Source organism: Mesoplodon densirostris, chromosome 4, assembly GCF_025265405.1.
Source record: "Mesoplodon densirostris isolate mMesDen1 chromosome 4, mMesDen1 primary haplotype, whole genome shotgun sequence".
NCBI classification, from domain to species: domain Eukaryota; kingdom Metazoa; phylum Chordata; class Mammalia; order Artiodactyla; family Ziphiidae; genus Mesoplodon; species Mesoplodon densirostris.
The window spans coordinates 127897385-127919940 of record NC_082664.1 but is presented as its reverse complement, the minus strand read 5'-3'; the positions used below and the strand labels follow the sequence as shown (position 1 = coordinate 127919940).

Here is a 22556-nt window from a genome sequence, read left to right as displayed (position 1 = left end):
TATAATATGACATATATGCATCACAGTATTATTTATAACAGTTAAAGACTGAGAACTTAAAGTCCATCATCAGGGAAGTGGTTAAAATAAACCAATACATCCACACATGATGAACAATGCAACCGTAAGAATGAATGAGGGACAATGCTATGTGATGATATGGAATGCTCTTCAGAATATAGTGTTAAGTGAAAAAAGCAAGGAACAGTTAAGTGTTCATAGCATGTTACCTTTTGAGTAAGAAGACAAGGAGGTATTAAGAACACACAAACACACACACGCTTTTTAAAACACATTTTTAAAAAAGTACATTAAAAACAACAATGAAAAGATAAATCAAAATGAATAAAAATGGCTACCTCTGGGGACAGCAACAAAACAAGATGAAGGGATGAGGATGGAAGAACCTAGACTTCTCTGAAAGTGCCTTGGTTCTGTATTGTTTTGAGGCATGCAAATCTTTTACAAAATTAAACATAAAGGAGAAAAAGTAAAGGTACCACAAATCAAATGCAGTATGACCGAGCTGTTTGGACAAACCTTCTAAGGAGGAAGAACCTTCCAGGCTTGTTCTGCTGAAATCAATTCCCTTAGTCCCTGCAGTGGCACTGCTTTCCTGAGAAGAAGTGGCTCCTTCCAACTCGTGGCAGACATCTTCATCTGTTAAAGAGGTAGATTCAGAATCCTGGGCTCCCACTGAAGAAAGACTGGTACGATCAGAACTTTGATCCTAAGGACATAATTATAAGCTTAATTTCCTTCATATTTAAAGTTAGTTATTTAAAAGTTCACTTCAAAGGCAGAGGAAACGCCTAATTACTCAGATGATCAGTTAATTAACATTACAACTTCTAGCGGAAAAAAAACCCCAACCAATTTTACAAGGGCATACTGGACAAACATGAGCTGGAGATCAATTTTTAAGACAGCATTTCTTAGTTAGATCAAAGCAGATACCTGTTAGTTAGATAACTGCTAACTTTAAGTCTTTGTTTATTGTTAATTTTCTTCCCTGCAAATCCCAGCCCAGGATGATACCATTAGAAAATTACATTTTAATCTCTTTTAATTTCATTTATGTTTACATTTTATTCTTTTCCATAACAATCCAGGTTTCAAAGACATGTATTTCTAGTTTTCATTTTTGAGAACACCAAAGTATAAGTATTTTTTTCCTGGTTACACCAGTAATATGTAAGAAAATTTGATAGACTTTTGTGTGAAGAAAAAAAATTTTTTTTAATAACTGTAATTCCACTGCCCAGATATTACACAGGTGTGTGTGTCTGTACGTGTTACTGAGTTACTTTTAAGATTACTTGAAAATTTTTATTGGCTTTTTGGCTATATCTCATTGTGTTTTTTATTAAGTGGGTGCTCTAGGGATTGCAATATATATACCTAATCATTTACAGTTGACTTAAAATTAGTATTGTACCACTTCATATATAATAATATACCTATAGCGAATGTCAGTAGGGTGAGTCTCTTAATCACTATGAAACCTCTACACATATTGAAAATCCCATGAGATAACGTTCAAATTTTTGTTTTGTCCAACTGCAAGTACTTTTAGGAATTTTAAAAAGTTTTAAGGGACTTCCCTGGTGGTGCAGTAGTTAAGAATCCGCCTGCCAATGCAGGAGACGCGGGTTCGAGCCCTGGTCCAGGAAGATCCCACATGCTGTGGAGCAACTAAGCCCATGAGCCTGTGCTCTAGAGCCCGAGAGCCACAACTGCTGAAGCCTGTGTGCCTAGAGCCCATGCTCTGCAACAAGAGAAGCTACTGCAATGAGAAGCCCACGCACCACAATGAAGAGTAGCCCCCACTCGCTGCAACTAGAGAAAGCCCCCGCGCGGCAATGAAGACTCAACGCAGCCAAAAATAAACAAATAAATTAAAAAAAATATAGGTATGTATAGCTGAATCACTGTGCTGTATACCTGAAACTAACACAACACTGTAAATCAACCATACTTCAATAAAAAGTTTTTTTTAAAGGTTTTTTTTTTTTTTTTTTTGCAGGGTAGGAGTTTATTTATTTTTGCTGTGTTGGGTCTTCGTTTCTGTGCGAGGGCTTTCTCTAGTTGTGGCAAGTGGGGGCCACTCTTCATCACGGTGCGCCGGCCTCTCACTATTGCCGCCTCTGTTGTTGCGGAGCGCAGGCTCCAGATGCGCAGGCTCAGTAGTTGTGGCTCACGGGCCTAGTTGCTCCGCAGCATGTGGGATCCTCCCAGACCAGGGCTCGAACCTGTGCCCCCTGCATTAGCAGGCAGATTCTCAACCACTGCGCCACCAGGGAAGCCCTAAAAAAGGGTTTTAAAAAAGGGGTCTTAGAGAGATTGGCTCAAGATGACGGAGTAGAAGGACATGCTCTCACTCCCTCCTGCGAGAGCACCAGAATCACAACTAACAGCTGAACAATCACTGACAGGAAGACACTGGAATTCACCAAAAAAAGATACCCCATATCCAAAGAGAAAGAAGAAGCCACAATGAGATGGTAGGAGGGGCACAATCACAATAAAGTCAAATCCCATAACTGCTGGGTGTGTGACTCACAAACTGGAGAACACTTATACCACAGAAGTTCACCCACTGGAGTGAAGGTTCTGAGCCCCACGCCAGGCTTCCCAACCTGGGGGTCCAGCAATGGGAGGAGGAATTCCTAGAGAATCAGACTTTGAAGGCTAGTGGGATTTGACTGCAGGACTTCAACAGGACTTGGGGAAACAGAGACTCCACTCTTGGAGGGCACACACAAAGTAGTGTGTGCGTCAGGACCCAGGGGAAGGAGCAGTCACCCCAAAGAAGACTGAACCAGACCTACCTGCTAGTGTTGGAGGGGCTCCTGCAGAGGTGGGGGGTGGCTCTGTCTCACCGTGAGGACAAGGACACTGGCAGCAGAAGTTCTGGGAAGTACTCCTTGGCGAGAGCCCTCCCAGAGTCAGCGATTAGCACCACCAAAGAGACTGGGAAGGCTCCAGTGTTGGGTTGCCTCAGGCCAAAGAACCAACAGGGAGAGAACCCAGCCCCACCCATCAACAGTCATGTGGATTAAAGTTTTACTGAGCTCTGCCCACCAGAGCAACAGTCAGCTCTACCCACCACCAGTCCCTCCCATCAGGACACTTGCACAAGCCTCTTAGATAGCCTCATCCACCAGAGGGCAGACAGCAGAAGCAAGAAGGACTACAATCCTGCAGCCTGTGGAACAAAAACCACATTCACAGAAAGACAAGATGAAAAGGCAGAGGGCTATGTACCAGATGAAGGAACAAGATAAAACCCCAGAAAAAAAACTAAATGAGGTGGAGATAGGCAACTTTCCAGAAAAAGAATTCAGAATAATGATAGTGAGGATGATCTAGGACCTCGGAAAAACAATGGAGGCAAAGATCAAGAAGATGCAAGAAATGTTTAACAAAGACCTAGAAGAATTAAAGAATAAACAAACAGAGATGAACAGTACAATAACTGAAATGAAAACTACACTAGAAGGAATCAATAGCAGAATAACTGAGGCAGAAGAACAGATAAGTGACCTGGAAGACAGAATGGTGGAATTCACTGCTGTGGAACAGAATAAAGAAAAAAGAATGAAAAGAAATGAACACAGCCTAAGAGACCTCTGGGACAACATTAAACGCAACAACATTCACATTATAGGGGTCCCAGAAGGAGAAGACAGAGAGAAAGGACCCAAGAAAATATCTGAAGAGATTATAGTCGGAAACGTCCCTAACATGAGAAAGGAAATAGCCACCCAAGTCCAGGAAGCGCAGAGAGTCCCATACAGGATAAACCCAAAGAGAAACACGCCGAGACACATAGTAATCAAATTGGCAAAAATTACAGACAAAGAAAAATTATTGAAAGCAGCAAGGGAAAGATGACAAATAACATACAAGGGAACTCCCATAAGGTTAACAGCTGATTTCTCAACAGAAACTCTACAAGCCAGAAGAGAGTGGCATGATATACTTAAAGTGATGAAAGTGAAGAACCTACAACCAAGATTACTCTACCCGGCAAGGATTTCATTCAGATTCAACAGAGAAGTCAAAAGCTTTACAGACAAGCAAAAGCTAAGAGAATTCAGCACCACCAAACCAGCTCTACAACAAATGCTAAAGGAACTTCTCTAAGTGGTAAACACAAGAGAAGAAAAGGACCTACAAAAACAAACCCAAAACAATTAAGAAAATGGTCATAGGAACATACATTATCGATAATTACCTTAAACGTGAATGGATTAAATGCTCCAACCAAAAGACACAGGCTTGCTGAAAGGATACAAAAACAAGACCCATATATATGCTGTCTACAAGAGACCCACTTCAGCCCTAGGGACACATACAGACTGAAAGTGAGGGGATGGAAAAAGATATTCCATGCAAATGGAAATCAAAAGAAAGCTGGAGTAGAAATAGAAAGCTATACTCATATCAGATAAAATAGACTTTAAAATAAAGAATGTTACAAGAGACAAGGAATGATCAAGGGATCAATCCAAGAAAAAGATGTAACAATTATAAATATATATGCACCTAACATAGGAGCACCCCAATACATAAGGCAACTGCTAACAGCTATAAAAGAGGAAATCAACAGTAACATAATAATAGTGGGGGACTTTAACGCCTCACTTACACCAATCGACAGATCATCCAAACAGGAAATTAATAAGGAAACAGAAGCTTTAAATGACACAAGAGACCAGATAGATTTCATTGATATTTATAGGACATTCCATCCAAAAACAGCAGATTACACTTTCTTCTCAAGTGCTCATGGAACATTCTCCAGGATGGATCATAACTTGGGCCACAAATCAAGCCTCAGTAAATTTAAGAAAACTGAAATCATATCAAGCATCTTTTCTGACCACAACGCTATGAGATTAGAAATCAATTACTGGGAAAAAAAACGTAAAAAACACAAACACATGGAGGCTAAACAATACGTTACTAAATAACCAAGAGATCACTGAAGAAATCAAAGAAGAAATCAAAAAATACCTAGAGACAAATGACAATGAAAACACGATGATCCAAAAACCTATGGGGTGCAGCAAAAGCAGTTCTAAGAGGAAAGTTTATAGCTATAGAAGCCTACCTCAAGAAACATGAAAAGTCTTAAATAAACAATCTAACCTTACACCTAAAGGAACTAGAGAAAGAAGAACAAAGAAAACTCAAAGTTAGCAGAAGGAAAGAAATCATAAAGATCAGAGCAGAAATAAATGAAATAGAAACAAAGAAAACAATAGCAAAGATCAATAAAACTAAAAGCTGGTTCTCTGAGAAGATAAACAAAATTGATAAACCATTATCCAGACTCATCAAGAAAAAGAGGGAGAGGATTCAAATCAATAAAATTAGAAATGAAAAAGGAGAAGTTACAACAGACACTGCAGAAATACAAAGCATCCTAAGAGACTACTACAAGCAACTCTATGCCAATAATATGCACAACCTGGAAGAAATGGACAAATTCTTAGAAAGGTATAACCTTCCAAGACTGAACCAGGAAGAAATAGAAAACATGAACAGACCAATCACAAGTAATGAAATTGAAACTGTGATTAAAAATCTTCCAACCAACAAAAGTCCAGGACCAGATGGCTTCAGAGGTGAATTCTATCAAACATTTAGAGAAGAGCTAACACCCATCCTTCTCAAACTCTTCCAAAAAATTGCAGAGGAAGGAACACTCCCAAACTCATTCTATGAGGTCACCATCACCCATACCAAAACCAGACAAAGATACTACAAAAAAAGAAAATTACAGACCAATATCACTGATGAATATAGATGCAAAAATCCTCAACAAAATACTAGCAAACAGAATCCAACAACACCTTAAAAGGATCATATACCATGGTCAAATGGGATTTATCCCAGGGATGCAAGGATTCTTCAATATATGGAAATCAATCAATGGGATACACCATATTAACAAATTGAAGAATAGAAACCGTATGATCATCTCAATAGATGCAGAAAAAGCTTTTGAGAAAATTCAACACCAATTGATGAAAAAACTCTCCAGAAAGTGGGCATAGAGGGAACCTACCTCAGCATAATAAAGGCCATATACAACAAACCCACAGCAAGCATCATTCTCAATGGTGAAAAACTGAAAGCATTTCCTCTAAGATCAGGAACAAGACAAGGATGTACACTCTCACCATTATTATTCAACATAGTTTTGGAAGTCCTAGCCCTGGCAATCAGAGAAGAAAAAGAGATAAAAGGAATACAAATTGGAAAAGCAGAAGTAAAACTGTCACTGTTTGCAGATGACATGATACTATACATAGAGAATCCTAAAGATGCCACCAGAAAACTACTAGAGCTAATCAATGAATCTGGTAAAGTTTCAGGATACAAAATTAATGCACAGAAATCTCTTGCATTCCTATATACTAATGATGCAAAATCTGAAAGAGAAATTAAGTAACCACTTCCATTTACCACTGCCACAAAAAGAATAAAATACCTAGGAATAAACCTACCTAGGGAGACCAAAGACCTGTATGCAGAAAACTGTAAGACACCGATGGAAGAAATTAAAGATGATACCAAAAGATGGAGAGATATACCATGTTCTTGGATTGGAAGAATCAATATTGTGAAAATGACTATACTACCCAAAGCAATCTACAGATTCAGTGCAATCCCTATCAAATTACCAATGGCATTTTTTACACAACTAGAACAAAAAATCTTAAAATTTGTATGGTGACACAAAAGACCCTGAATAGCCAAAGCAGTCTTGAGGGAAAAAAGCGGAGCTGGAGGAATCAGACTGCCTGAGTTCAGACTATAATACAAAGCTACAGTCATGAAGACAATATGGTACTGGCACAAAAACAGAAATATAGATCAATGGAACAAGACAGAAAGCCCAGAGATAACCCACACACCTATGGTCAACTAATCTACGACAAAGGAGGCAAGGATATACAATGGAGAAAAGACAGTGTCTTCAATAAGTGGTGTTGGAAAAACTGGACAGTTACATTTAAAAGAATGAAATTAGGGCTTCCCTGGTGGCGCAGTGGTTGAGAGTCCGCCTGCCGGTGCTGGGGACACGGGTTCGTGTCCCGGTCCGGGAAGATCCCACATGCCACGGAGCGGCTAGGCCCGTGAGCAATGGCCGCTGAGCCTGCGCGTCTGGAGCCTGTGCTCCACAACGGGAGAGGCCATAACACTGAGAAGCCCGCGTACCGCAAAAAAAAAAAAGAATGAAATTAGAACACTCCCTCACACCATACACAAATATAAACTCAAAATGGATTAGAGACCTAAACGTAAGACTGGACACTATAAACTCTTAGAGGAAAACATATGAAGAACTCTCTTTGACATAAATCACAGCAAGATCTTTTTTTTTTTTTTTTTTTTTCTTTTTGCGGTATGTGGGCCTCTCACTGTTGTGGCCTCTCCCGTTGCGGAGCACAGGCTCCGGATGCGCAGGCCCAGCGGCCATGGCTCACGGGCCCAGCCGCTCCGCGGCATATGGGATCCTCCCAGACCGGGGCACGAACCCGTATCCCCTGCATCGGCAGGCTGACTCTTAACCACTGCGCCACCAGGGAGGCCTGCAAGATCTTTTTTGATCCACCTCCTGGAGTAATGGAAATAAAAACAAAAATAAACAAATGGCACCTAATGAAACTTAAAAGCTTTTGCACAGCAAAGGAAACCATAAACAAAACGAAAAGACAACCCTCAGAATGGGAGAAAATATCTGCAAACGAATCAAGGGACAAAGGATTGATCTCCAAAATATATAAACAGCTCATGCAGGTCAATATTAAAAAAACAAACAAACCAATCCAAAAATGTGCAGAAGACCTAAATAGACATTTCTCCAAAGAAGACATACAGATGGCCAAGAAGCACATCAAAAGCTGCTCAACATCACTAATTATTAGAGAAATGCAAATCAAAACTACAGTGAGGTATCACCTCACACCAGTCAGAATGGGCATCATCAGAAAATCTACAAACAACAAATGCTGGAGAGCGTGTGGAGAAAAGGGAACCCTCTTGCACTGTTGGTGGGAATGTAAATTGATACAGCCACTATGGAGAACAGTATGGAGGTTCCTTAAAAAACTAAAAATAGAATTACCATATGATCCAGCAATCCCACTACTGCACATATACCCAGAGAAAACCATAATTCAAGAAGACACACGCACCCCAATATTCACTGCAGCACTATTTACAATAGCCAGGTCATGGAAGCAACCTAAATGCCCATCGACAAACAAATGGATAAGAAGATGTGGTATATATATACAATGGAATATTACTCAGCATAAAAAGGAACGAAATTGGGTCATTTGTAGAGACGTGGATGGATCTAGAGACTGTCATACAAAGTGAAGTAAGAAAGAGAAAAACAAATATCGTACATTAACGTATATATGTGGAACCTAGAAAAATGGTACAGATGAACTGGTTTGCAGGGCAGAAATTGAGAGACAGATGTAGAGAACAAACGTATGGACACCAAGGTAGGAAAGCAGCTGGGGCTGGGATGAATTGGGAGATTGGGATTGACATGTATACACTGATGTGTATAAAATGGATGACTAATAAGAACCTGCTGTATTAAAAAAGAAAAGGGAGTCTTTCATATTAACCAGATATTTACCATCTATTTTGCTCTTTCTTCATTTCCAAAGACCCAGGTTTCTTTGTGGTATAATTTTTCTTCAGCCTGAAGAACTTCCTTTAGCATATTTTATAGAGCAGGTCTGCTAGTCATGAATTCTTTTCCTTTATCTGAAAATGTTTTTATTTCACCTTCACCCCCTAAAGAATATTTTCACTGGATATGGAATTCTGGGTTGACAGGCCTTTTCTTCAACAGGTTAAAAGTGTTGTTCCACTGTATTCTTCCCTCCACAGATTATGATGAAAACAAGTGGCCATTCAAATCCTTATTCCTCTGTAGGTAATGTGTCATTTTTGTTTAGTAGCATTCAAGATGCTTTTTATTCTTGTTTTTTTTTTCCAGCAGTTATTTTCTTATTAGAAATGGATATCTTTGGTTATTAAGTTTGCTTTTATGTATATATAGGTGTTGTTTTCTTTGAGTTTATCCTGTCTATAGTTTACTGAGTATCTGTAAATCTAAATCTTTTACTAAATTTGGGAAATTTTATCCATTATTTCTTCAAATATTTTTCCTCCCATAATCTCTTTCTCCAATTCTTTTGGAATCCCAATTTTATGTTATACATTTTGATATTGTCCCACAAGTCTCTGAGGCTCTGTTCATTTTTATAAAGTCTCTCTCTGTTCTTCCAACTGCATAATTTCTGTTTCTGAGTCTTTAAGTTCAATGACTCTCCTTTGCATCTCCATTCTGCTATTGAACCCATCCAATGAGTTTATTTCAGAGTGTATTTTTTATGATAAAATTTTTTGACAAATATTTAATTTTTCTGGTTCAGAGTTCCTTTCTTTTCTTATTTGAAATGTGTTTTTTCTTTACTTCAGGGAATCTAGTTATAAAAGCTGCTTTAAAGTTTCCGTCTGGTAATTCCAACATCTGGGTTATCTCAGGATTGTCTTTCCCTTGAGAATTAGTCACATTTTCCTGGTTCAAGTAATTTTGGATTTTATTTTGGACACCATGAATGTTATGCTGTGTAGTCTGGGTACTTTTATAATCTCTTGGAGAATGTTGAGCTATTGTATTAGCAGGCAGTCAACTAAGTTATGTTCAGATTGTAATTTGTGTTTTGATTTTTGTAGGTGGTGATTTAATCCCCCGTTTAATTCTCTAAGCCTTGTCCATGCTGGTCTGCATCTATCCCATGTATGTGTAGCTCAAGGGTGAGGCTCAGACTTGTGTGGGCCATGCACAGAATTAGGAATCCTTCTTTCACAGATTCCCCTCATACTCTCCAGCCCACAGAGGCTCCCTTCTCTGGTTCCTCTGTCCAGGAAATATGGGGATTCTCTTGAAGTTTTAACTGCCAGGGATGCCATGCCACACTGTGACTGGGACCTGCTCTTGGAGCAAAAATGCATGAGAAAGAAAATGGGAAAATTTCCCCACAATCTGCTGCTTTTGTTTTTCAGAAACTTTAGGTAGTTTTTTTTTGTATTTTGTTTGGAGTTTTTAGTTGTAAATCAGTGGGAGGGACAGGCTTTAGTGGCGTTATGTTACCACAGTGGAACTAAAGCTTTCACCCAAATTTTTAAAGAGTATTTTTGCTGGGTACAGAAAAACAGGTTGGCAGTCGTTTTCTTTCAGTACTCTAAAGATGTCTTTCCAGTGTCTTTTAACATCAAATTTTCTATTCAGAAGACAACTGTCAGCTTTCTTACTGCTGCTCTTTTGAAGGTAATATCTCTCTCTTCTTTGGCTCCTTTTTGGATTTTCTCTTTTTATTTCATTTTCATCTGTTTTAACATAAGATGCCTAAGTATAGGGTGTTTTTTTGTTTTTGTTTTTGCATTTATTCTGCTTGACATTTGTAGATCTTCTAAATATGTGAGTGACATCTTTAATCACTTTTGGAAAATTCTTGGCAATTAGCTTTTTAAATGTTCCTTCTACCCCTTTTTTTCTTCTTCTTTTGGAACTAAATTACATCAATGTTAGGCATTTTCACTAAACCCCACATTTTTTCCTGTATTTTCCAATTTTTTTTCCCTGTCTGTACTTCAGTGTGGATATTTTCTACTAACTTCCCAACTAGTTTACTAATCTTTCTTCTCCTGTTTTTTTGGTCTGCTGTTAAATCTAACTACTGCTTTCTTAATTTCGCATCTTTTTCAGTTCTAGAATTTACACTGGTTCTTTTCAAAAGATAATTACCTGGTGAAATTTTGCATGTTTCTAGTTTTTTTCTCACCCTTTTCTCTATTTTCTTGGACATATTTTAATTATTTCAAAATATCTTGCTAATTCAAATATTTAGATCACCTGAAGGTCTGTTTCCTCCATCTATTTTTCTTTTGTTTTTAGTTATGGTCCTTGTCTCTCAGTACAGCTTTTTTTTTTTTAATATTTATTTATTTGGCTGCACTGGTCTTAGTTGCAGCATGTGGGATCTTTGCTGCAGTGTGCAGGATCTTTAATTGTGGTGTGTGGGATCTTTAGTTGCAGCATGCAGGCTCTTAGTTGAGGCACGCAGGATCTAGTTCCCTGACCAGGGATGGAACCCGGGCCTCCTGCACTGGGAGTGCGGAATCTTAACCCCTGGATCACCAAGGAAGTCCCTCAGTATAGCTATTTTTAATTCAATAATAGAATATAAAAAATTATATATAAAAAACCGTAAGGACTCCAGTTGATGTTCTGGTCCTCTGAAAAGGACACACTTTTTCCTTGTTAGAGTAAAGGCTGATTAGTTTAATCTAATCACAGACTGAGCTGAGTCCAGCCTAGGTTGCAGTTTGGGTCAGGTTCAGTCTACCTCTGTTTTGCCAATGCTCCTAAGGCATAGCTCTGCAGGAATTTGAACTAAGGGCCTGGTGTGTACACCAAAGCTTCCCTGCCCTCACTTTCCCCAGCTCCCAGCAGCTTATGAACTAAGTAAGCTATTGTATTCCCAGCTCCATGAAACTGCTGAGAACTCTTATTTATCAGAGACTTTCTGCTTATGTTTTCAGACTCCTGTTTCATGCAGTATCAGTATCTGGAAAATGTCCTGAAGGAAAAAACTTGTGTATCTGAGGACCCTCCAGTCTCTATTTTTGTCTTTCCAGCTCTACAAGATCCCCAAAGTCCTGCTGGCCCCCTCACCTCTCCACAGTCCTCTGATAAGGCAAAGCCTGGATTTGCAACCTCTTGCTCTGTGCTCAGAATAAGCAAATGCCCTCAAGGAAAAAGTAGCTATAAAACTTCAGCTTATCTCTGCAATTCTCCTCTCTCTAGAATCTTGCCCCTCTACTTTCCAGTTGTTTCAGCAGTTCTCTGATGACTTTAAACAAATACTTTCTATATTTCATCTAGCTTTTTGCTTTGGGAGGTATGCAGGTGTATCACAAGGTACTCCATCCTAACCAGAAAGAGAAATCCTATGTCTGGCTGGTAATTTTTGAAGGCAATAAATAATGAAGCTCAGTAAGCATTTTCATATGACTCTAATTTTTACTCCAGCTACAGATCACTTTCTTTCAAAACTGAACTAAAAATATAACCTTAGTTAGTGGATTCTTTCCTTTCGAAGTTATTATTCAAGTCCAAATTCTGGTACTTACAAACCTTATGCATCCCAAGAGTCCTTTCTGTAAAGCTGTATTTTAGGAGAATGGTAAAAACAGACATCTTTGCAAGGAAGATACTTTTGGTGGTGGAGGAGGGTAAAAGGAAAAGTAGAAAACACTAATAAACCTACCTTGGATGATGTGGTGTACATGGTGAATCTTGAATACCATTTGCTTGCTTTCTCTGCAACTCCTTTTCCAGCAGTGAACATACTGTTTCTTAGAACATCTAGTTTAGGTACTAGTAGTGTATCTAAATTAAATGAAGGTGATGAATGGGTTAATGCATCTTGAGATTCTTCTCTAAATGGGCAAGTAGGTGAGAAGGCTGGAGAAGACCAGAGTCTATCCCTTGGTCTGTCTTCGCTTTTTGAGTAACTTTTAGATTTGGTAAGTCTCACTGGCCCAGGAGAATTAGGAGGCAGGCTAGATCTTCTGCATGCATTGACCAACGTTGGACTTTTCTTAGTGGTTACTTTATCATCACAGGCCCGTTGTAAATCAATGCTTGGTGTTCGACTTGTCAAAGGACTGCTCATGTTATTCATATACATCACAATTTCTTCAGCTAAATCCCGCCTAGCCGATGGTGTTGAAACGCTTTTGCTATCATCTTCCTCCTCTTCCTCCTCCTCTTTTTGCTGCTGTTCAGTCTCAGCAACCAAAAGAGAGAGGGGATCAAATCCTGTTGCAACATCAGTTTTTTCAAAAGGTTTTACTGAAAAGCTGCTATTCAAGCGTTGACTCCTCTTAGGATTTTGTGGAGCAATGTACCCCAATTTTGATCCATCTGTTTCATTGTCTAAGTCTTCTAAGTCAAAAATAACAGGAGAATCCACTTTATCTGCCAAACAATTAGAACCATCAAAAGGTGTATCATCATCACTAGAGTCCTTCTCTATACTGTCTCTTTTTGATCTTAAAGATGGCTTTCCAATATCAAGACTATTTGGTCTTGTGCTTCTTGAGATTACATTTGAAAGAATTTTTGCATCAGCTCCTAATTTTTCAACCATATCTCCAGGGTTTGCTTCCTGGTTAATTCTATTGAGCATAAGTCCCATTAGTACTCCTCCACTAAGATTTCGGTTTCTATTTCCCCAGGACATTTGCTGCTGCAAATTAGGCTCATTGTCACTTTTATGTCTTTTCCTGAAGCATCTACTTTGAATGTTTCCTGTTTCATTTGTATCCTCAAAAGATGATATTAAGAGCGGCTCAGACGTACTTTCTAAAAAATAAGAAAAGTGTTTTTAGCCACAAAAATGTAATATGCAAATATAAGTTGTCTTAAATATTTAAGATACTAGTAATAAAATGATAACAGCAAGCACTTATCAAGTGCCTGCTATTTCACAGATGCTATACTAGGCACTTTACTCACATTATCTACCATAATCATTCCAACATCCTTATGGGTAGAGAAAGAACTGATAGATTACCTAGCCCAAAGTTACCCAGTCCTTAAGTGAGAGAACTGGGATTCAAATCAAATATGTAGGGTATGATCTGAGATATAAGGATGCACTGCTTTTTAAAACTTGTAAGTTAAGATTAATATTTACCCTTGGTATATTTAACAACAATAATAATGAATTTATATCCATTTCACTGAACGGGTTAAATAACAATGGTTATACAATTGTGGTTGTGCTAGACGACCTTAAGATTCTGAGTCTTCTGCCTATAAAAAGAAAAACAAAACCAAAAACACTAAACCAAACCAAACAAAAGGCAGCTATGTGAGCTTTATTCATAAATAAAAATTATTTTTAAAACTCCAAATCCTTATGACTATAGATGTGGCTAAATAATTTTACCTTTGCTTTACATACTGATTCAAGTTTATAATAGTCAAATGTGAATGGCCACTTTCTATTCAGAAACACTGTTCACTGCTTTTTACCAAATTACTTAGGTACCTATGCTGAAAGCAGAAATCTAGATTTTTGATCACTTTAATTGTCCTTATGTGGGAGTCTTCTAAAGCATTAGTCTAGGTATGGTATTGTCAACTACTCTTTTTTTAAAAAAAATAAATTTATTTATTTATTTATTTTTGTTTGCATTGGGTCTTTGTTGCTGCACGCGGGCTTTCTCTAGTTGCGGTGAGCGGGGGCTACTCTTCGTCGCGGTGTGCAGGCTTCTCCCTGCGGTGGCTTCCCTTGTTGCGGAGCAAGGGCTCTAGGCATGTGGGCTTCAGTAGTTGTGGTGCACAGGCTTAGTTGATCTGTGGCATGTGGGATCTTCCCCGACCAGGACTCGAACCAATGTCCCCTGCATTGGCAGGTGGATTCTTAACCACTGCACCATCAGGAAAGTCCTTCAACTACTCTTTTTACATGCTTTATCCAACAGAATTAACTCTCTATAACGAGGCAATTCCTAAAAATGTGCCTTTTTTCCTATCATATGATGTATCTGGGTAACAGGATAGGAGATAAAAGGGACTACTAGAGACCATAAAAGCCTACAAACTAATACTGTTTAATAAGCATACAGCATTAACAAGGAAAACAGTATAGCAGAGAGGTAAAGTGTCTTCTTTTTTTCTGTATCAGCTTATGATTAAATATATAAGAAACCAAGAACATACTTTCTTCTGATATTCTGGGAAACCTGCTTAACAGGTTATATATTATCAAAGACCTGGAGCAATCTTATAATCCAAAGATGTAACTCTAGGACTGCATTTAAATAGATGTGTTCCTTTGCAAAGTAAGAACTATGCAATGGCCTAAAGACAAATAAAGCTGGTTATCAAATTATACCATGGGTTGGCAAACTACACTGCTGAGCCAAATCCAGCCTGTGGACTGTTTATATACAGTCTCAAATGGTTTTAACATTTTAAAAGAGTTGTAAAAATCACACACACAAAGAACAAGCAATAGAAACTGTATGTGGCCTGTAAGGCCTAAAATGTTTACTACCTGGCCATTTACAGAATAGTCTGTCTGACTCTAAGTTTATATACCTGCTAAATTCCACCAGACTAGGCTGGATGCTGCGCACCTCTAACAGAGAGGCTGCAAACTATTTAACTTCCTTGGGCCTGGTGGCTCTATGACATAATTCTGGCAAGTGATAGTAAAGTGGTAGTTTTTGAGGGTTTCTGGGAAAACAAGCCAATTTTTTAAAGCATATAATAGGTTTCCTAGGTATGAACTAGAGTTGTTAGTTTATCCTTAAGATTTTTGACTCTTTTACCAGGAAAGCAGACGTTTTCCCAGAAACCCTCAAAAACTACCACTTTACTATCACTTGCCAGAATTATGTCATAGAGCCACCAGGGCACGTGGGCTCAGTAGTTGTGGTTTCCGGGCTCTAGAGAGCAGGCTCAGTAGTTGTGGCGCATGGGCTTATTTGGTCTGCGGCATGTGGGATCTTCCTGGACCAGGGCTCGAACCCGTGTCCCCTGCATTGGCAGGTGGATTCTTAACCACTGCACCACCAGGGAAGCCCTTACAGCCCTTCTTGCCAGTATTTAATATCAGGGTGTTTTTACATTTACTTGATTATTTGATTAATGTTTTCCCAGCCCTCCCATGTACTTCTCTATGGAGGCAGGGACCATGTTTATTTTTGTTCTTTACCATATCCTCAGTAGCACCTGGCATATGGTAGCAGGTATAGTAGGAGCTCAAAAAATAATCGCTGAATGAATATTGTCTGCAGGGAAACAACTGCAGCCAAGAGACCAACCCAGAGTATAACACAGTATAATATATTATAATATGACATGTTACAGCTAAATGTGGTAGCTAAAGGTAAAAAGTTAAAGCACACTAAAAGCAGAATTAGGCTTAAAAAAACATTTCAGAGTATGTTTTCATACTTCAGAGCATGTTTCATTTCAGAGTAAACTGTCTTGTGATTGAATTCTCAGTAATTCAATATACATTTATCAAAATGTTAAAATTCCCAAGATAATCATGAAGTAACCATAGGATGATGATTTTATTTCAATTACCAAGCAAACATTAAAACATTTCTTTGGTTATTCCACTCCCACATCTTTTAGAAGCTGTCATTTATTTATATAATGATATAAATAAAATATATATATACTGTACTGCAACACATGAAGAAACTTGAAAGGTGTTTTGAATCCTAGCAAGTACTAGTATGTAAGAAAAAAGTTACAGAAAAGTAAGTATTCCTATAAATCCCACATATAGTCTTTGGTAGTAGTGATAAACCCAGAGTACTTAACAGATGGGAAAGTTTTCAAGTCAAAAATCTTAAGGATAAACTAACAACTCTAGTTCATACCTAGGAAACCTATTACATGCTTTAAAAAATTATTGGCTTGTTAAGCACAGAGGAAAATCAAAAGCCAGATGCTGAGTCAGATGCTTATTACTATGACAAAATGTCAGAATCAAAGGATGGTTTACAATCATATGAAAACAGAAAGTTCATAAAAGCAGATCTTAAGCAAACGGCAAGCATGAATAGACAGTAACGAAAGAACAAGAAAGCAAAGACTACCAAAGGCCAGTTATTAAGAGTTATAATTAGACAATGATTAGGAAGGACTAAATGGTTGTGAAGCAATTACATTATACCAATGAAAAAATTTTTAATGTTTAAGTTATAACAATTATCTAACAAGGAAATGCGAAGAAAGAGACAGTTATAGATCATTTAACTTTTTTTTTTTTTTTTTTTTTTGCGGTACGGGGGCCTCTCACTGTTGTGGCCTCTCCCGTTGCGGAGCACAGGCTCCGGACGCGCAGGCTCAGCGGCCATGGCTCACAGGCCCAGCCGCTCCGCAGCATGTGGGATCCTCCTGGATCAGGGCACAAACCCGTGTCCCCTGCATTGGCAGGTGGACTCTCAACCACTGTGCCACCAGGGAAGCCCCATTTAACTTTTTTTTTGATAGCTAGAGCAGGGGTCGGCAAACTTTTTCTGTCATGGGCCAGAAAGTAAATATTTTAGGCTCTGCAGGCCATACAGTCTCTGTGGCGACTCCACAGCTCTGCCAACATAGTGCCAAAGCAGCCATAGACAATATGTAACTGAATGAGCTGGGTGTGTGACAATCAACCTTTGTTTATGAACTCTGAACTTTCATATAATTTTCAGGTGTCACAAAATATTTTTCTTTTGATTTTTTACCATTTAAAAATGTAAAAAACCATTCTTAGCTTGTGGGCCTGTACAAAAACCAGGCTGCAGGCCTGGTTTGGCCCATGGGCCACAGTTTGCCTACCCCTGAGCTAGAGGCATATCTAACTATGCTGCAGAAAAACAAACATCTTTGCAGCAGCAGGGCCCTTTATAGAGATATTTCAGCCTTGACAGCACAAGTCCTTCAATGTTTGTTTAGATTATAATGATGCAGAACTGAGCTAATACAAAAATAAAATAATGTAATTATGAAATCAGACTATTAACACTAGAAACTCTGAATCTTATGTCTGTTTAGTGCCCCCCAAAACAGTCTGATGAAAAACTTGTGAGACCAGGTATTATCCCAGATCCTAAAATGACTTTCCCATTAACTAGCTGAGAACTTATGGGACCTGCCATTAGTCCGACTATGCCTGAGTTTTCTCATCTTTGAAAGAGTGCTAATACCCCCTCTCACTAATATAAGCACTGCTGTAATAATAAATGAAAAATAATATATAAAAAGTGCTTTGAAAAGAAAAAATATTAGGTATTGTTATTTAAACTACCTGAAGGACTATCCTTTCGCCTCTGAAAAAACAGGAACAACACGAAGACTAAGGAACTCTATGCTTCATTTAAAAATTGGTGAGGTGTCTGGTACCCTCAGATTGATCATCTCACTTGCTCCCTACTTCCCCCTTCCCAAAACTCCCCACAGTCCAAACTCAGAAGGTAGCTTGTAGGTATGTCCCTTTACTTTGTTACAGTAAAAGCTTGAACAAACTATACTATAAAATACAGAATTTAAGCTTCTAAACTATACCATGAGAGGCTGCACAAGTATACCAAAAAAAAAAAAACCAAAACCAAAACTAAAACAAAACAAAAAATGAAAAAATCCCTAGAGAATTAAGACTTAAAAAAATATATTCACTAGAAATACAGATACAAGTTATTCTGCACATAACAGACGAATACCATTCAACTTACCTGTGCTTTCTCCTGATGTTTTATCAGCACTGTTATTTGTAGCACTGAGGCGAACTATACTGGAAGAACTTTGATAATTGAGCTTAGGAAGACAATCAGCACTTCCCTTTGCACTCTCGCTCTCTGACACTGTAAAGATTAAAATGCAACTGTTAAGATGAAATCTATATACATCAGAGGAGCCATAAAGAGAAGTAGCTTTTAGTTCTAAATACTTCTACCAGAAAATACGTGATGAGAAAATATTGAACACCTCTATATCTATATTTGTCAATCACGAATAAGTGATACCATTCATTCAAGTCCTCAAGGTGTGTATCAAACAACTAAGTACTGGTCACACATGAGGTCCATGCATACATTTTATATTTCTTCTTTGGTTGTGAAACACTGCTTTGATGGGGGGAGGTAAGCAGGAAAAATATAAGTCACAGACCCTTAATAAAAGCATTAAATAAAAATATTGTTAAGCCCCAGAAAAGAGCCACTGTTTGAAGAAATATATATTTCTACTACAAGAGTAGTATTTGATTGGAGGGTGTTTTGCCACTGAGACTACAAACTTCACACATGAAGTACTTGTACACTGGAATATCAGGTAGTGTAGAGGGCTTTTATAATGGGAGGAAATAGGAGTAACAATGGGAAAATGAAACATAAAATTAGTACTTTTACACTTAAAGTCACTCGACTTTTCTATTAATGTAAGCTCACAGTTTTATACAATATCAACTTAGTACCTACAGGAACTAGAATCACTCCCTTTCTTATCTTTTTCTTCTTGAATGTCCTCAGTAGATGTATCCCCTCTTCTAACTTCATCCTTAGATAGTGAATTATATCCAAGGTCAGACTGGCCACCTGGAAAAAGAAAAAGACAAAAAACCCTATGCTTTTTATCATAAACTTCTTTAGTAAGAAGAACTGGAATTAGAAGCAACACGTTGGTGTTTAGATTTACTCATAGAAATTTTTCTGGATAACTTCCAGTTGAAAGCATTATTTTGTTAGCTCCTCCCCATCTCTATTAACATAAGAAAGGGATGATCACAAAATAATTTATTTTTAGTTTCACAATGTAGTCAACAGTAATTATGTATGTTCACACTACTATCTGGGCTCCAAAAGACACAGACAAACCACACATTCTTTATACAAGTCCATGACCTTTCTAGGTGAAGGTCTGAGATCCAGCTAAGCAATGGAGAAGAAAAATCTGCATGGAACTCCTAACAAAACACTCACACACAGGTCACTGGAGCCAAATGTCTAAATCATCTAACCAAAAAAATGGGTTTATTTAAATTTATTGATAGGTAGTTATTCTGAAAATTCAACTGAATAATTACTGAATTGCACATGAGTACAAATACATGGGAATGAGAAAAAAATCTAGTGTTAAAGTTATTAAGAAAAGCAAACTTTGCATCAATATAAGAAAACTTCTAATACACTGTTCTGTTAAAGAGGCTCTCTGTTATTTTCAGCAAATTGTTTTCACTAGAGTAGCATCAAAATATAAGGTTCTGAATTCTAGTACTCTACCTTAGGAGACATGATTTTAAGTAAACCACTTAACCTTTTTGTTTGAATCTCAAGTTCCCAGATTTATAATATAAAAGGTTGTTATGATTATATGAGTATATGACTGCATAAAAAATGGTTTTATAAACTTGCAAAGAACTATCTAGAGAAATTGTATTAAGTATCATTAGGTATTTACTTTAATATCTTTGTTATAATTTTGAGTTTGGTATTTTTTCTAATCAGTTTCATCTCTATTTCCAAAGAAACTATAAATTACAAAACGTTAAGATAATCTTGATAAAATTCATGCTTTTATTATAAGGTTCTGCACTGCTTTAAGATGGACTTTTCTTTTTTTTTTTGCGGTACACGGGCCTCTCACTGTTGTGGCCTCTCCCGTTGCGGAGCACAGGCTCCGGACGCGCAGGCTCAGCGGCCATGGCTCACGGGCCCAGCCACTCCGCGGCATGTGGGATCCTCCCGGACCGGGGCACGAACCCGTGTCCCCTGCATTGACAGGAGGACTCTCAACCACTGCGCCACCAGGGAAGCCCACTAAGATGACCTTTTTAAAGGCCACAGTTAAAAACAAAAGATGGATTTCTTCATTTTTAAGAGATAATGCCTAAGGATGACTACTACAACTCTGTGATTAAATTCACAATTTCATGAACAAGAAACAAAACCAGGGCTTCCCTGGTGGTGCAGTGGTTGAGAGTCCGCCTGTCGATGCAGCGGACAAGGGTTTGTGCCCCGGTCCGGGAAGATCCCACATGCCGCGGAGTGGCTGGGCCCGTGAGCCATGGCCGCTGAGCCTGCGCGTCCGGAGCCTGTGCTCCACAATGGGAGAGGCCACAACAATGAGAGGCCCGTGTACCACAGAAAAAAGAAAAAAAAAAAAAAAAAAAAAAAAGAAACAAAACCAGGCAAGGAAGAACAACATATCAAAGCACATAGCTTATATTTATTACTCTTAAAAGTATGCATAAAAGGAGACAGACCAACATAATGTTAAAATTTGCAGAGACAGAAGCCTCCATATTTTATTATTAATGCTTGGATTTTTAAATTTAAAGTTTCTGTCCATTAATAGGTAGCTCTTATACTGTATTCAAAAGTCATGTCTAATTTTTATAATGTAATAATGAAATGGACAGAATTACTTAAGTAATTTAGGTGTATCAGTTTTAATAATACTTAGAGAAAGCTTATGTACAAATCTTATATTTTAATGAAATTAAGTCATCTTCAGTGCTAGAATGTTACAAGTTTTATGTATATTTTAAAATTTTCATTATAGCTTTTAATTTTAATATAGTTTAAGACTCACAAGAAGTTGCAAAAAAAATACAGTAGAGAGAGTTCCTGTGTACCCTTTATCCAGCTTCCCTAAATGACAGTATCTTACATGAAACATGGGACACTGTTAAATCTTGGAAATTGATGTTGATATGGTATACTATTAACTCAGATCAGGGATCTAAGTTTCCTTTTTTAAAATCCTAACAACATTAAAAAAAACTATAGTAACATGTTCATAATACAAAGAAGCACTTATCCTAAGAAAATGATATGATAAAGAGACCTGTGTACTATCCAGAGTTAACTGGATTATCATGGACTAAACACTCGAATACTTTCTTAAACTTTCATTTCTATTCAAATAGAGAATGAATAAAATTGCATAGTTATTAAATACAATGTCATATGCCTACCATATAAAATTAAAAAGTGACAGTTACATATATCACTGAAAATTAAAATCTAAAAAAGACAGGCTAGTAAACCTAGTTTTTAAAATGTATTGTAATAAATGTATACATAAGCACACACAAACCTGTACTAGATCTATCATCAGAAGCATACACTTTGATTAAACCCGTATTAAAAGGTGCCTGCTCCACAGTGTGTGTCCCATGACCACTATCCATGCTGCCATGACTAACAGCATCCAGGTCACTGCCATCTGCTTAAGAACACAATTTGACAGCATTTTACTACTCACGGAGATACCAAAAATACATATTAGTTTGCTGCTCAAGTTAATAATCTACTAATACTGAACATGACAAGCGTCACATAATTAGCAAAATACAACTATAACAAAGAAACCTATTGTGAATTATTAACGAATACTAAAACAAGACCACCAAAGGTTGAAAATTTAACAGTTACAAGAAAATAAGTAAAATTTGGTGTTTTTTTAAATGGGAAGAACACTCTAATATTAGAATTTCCTTAATGGCAGAAAACATTCAATATTTTGAAACTAAAATTTCTAAAAAGTGGAAATTGTAACTAGTCAATTAATTTTAAAGAAAAAGTACAACATATACATCCCTTAAAAACTTCTAATTACCTGAGAGAGTTGTTTGTGATAAATGTGCGTGTTTCTTTAAAGCTCTTTTGAACTGTGCTACTCCTAAAACAACGTTTCTCACTTTTGTCCAAAGAAAATAGCCACTACGACTCCTTGAAGGCCAGGTACTTTCCAAAACAGCCTATTCAGTTGACAAAATAAAATAATTAGTAAAATAATTTTTATAAATGAACACCCACTGGCTTTAGAGTTAATCTAAAGAATAAGTAGATTGTATAATCCAAAATATCAATAGAACAAAAAAATCTTACTTCCAATTTACAAAATATATTTTAGATACTCTAAA

The 22556-nt window shown here is 37.6% G+C and overlaps 1 protein-coding gene across 5 annotated transcripts in view; it reads right to left on the bottom strand.

The window, feature by feature from the left end:
* The window catches only part of DENND4A (DENN domain containing 4A), a 133879-nt gene that overhangs the window by 18169 nt on the left and 93154 nt on the right, over positions 1-22556 (bottom strand). For 3 of the 5 annotated variants that reach the window (XM_060097149.1, XM_060097148.1, XM_060097150.1), the window contains 6 exons: positions 22250-22391; positions 21728-21859; positions 19108-19224; positions 18364-18492; positions 12381-13480; positions 541-730 (listed from right to left, as the gene is read on the bottom strand). In XM_060097149.1, coding sequence (XP_059953132.1) covers positions 541-730; positions 12381-13480; positions 18364-18492; positions 19108-19224; positions 21728-21859; positions 22250-22391 — 1810 coding nt within the window. The remainder of the gene's footprint in view (positions 1-540; positions 731-12380; positions 13481-18363; positions 18493-19107; positions 19225-21727; positions 21860-22249; positions 22392-22556) is intronic. The other 2 variants (XM_060097151.1, XM_060097152.1) reach the window with 2 other exon arrangements.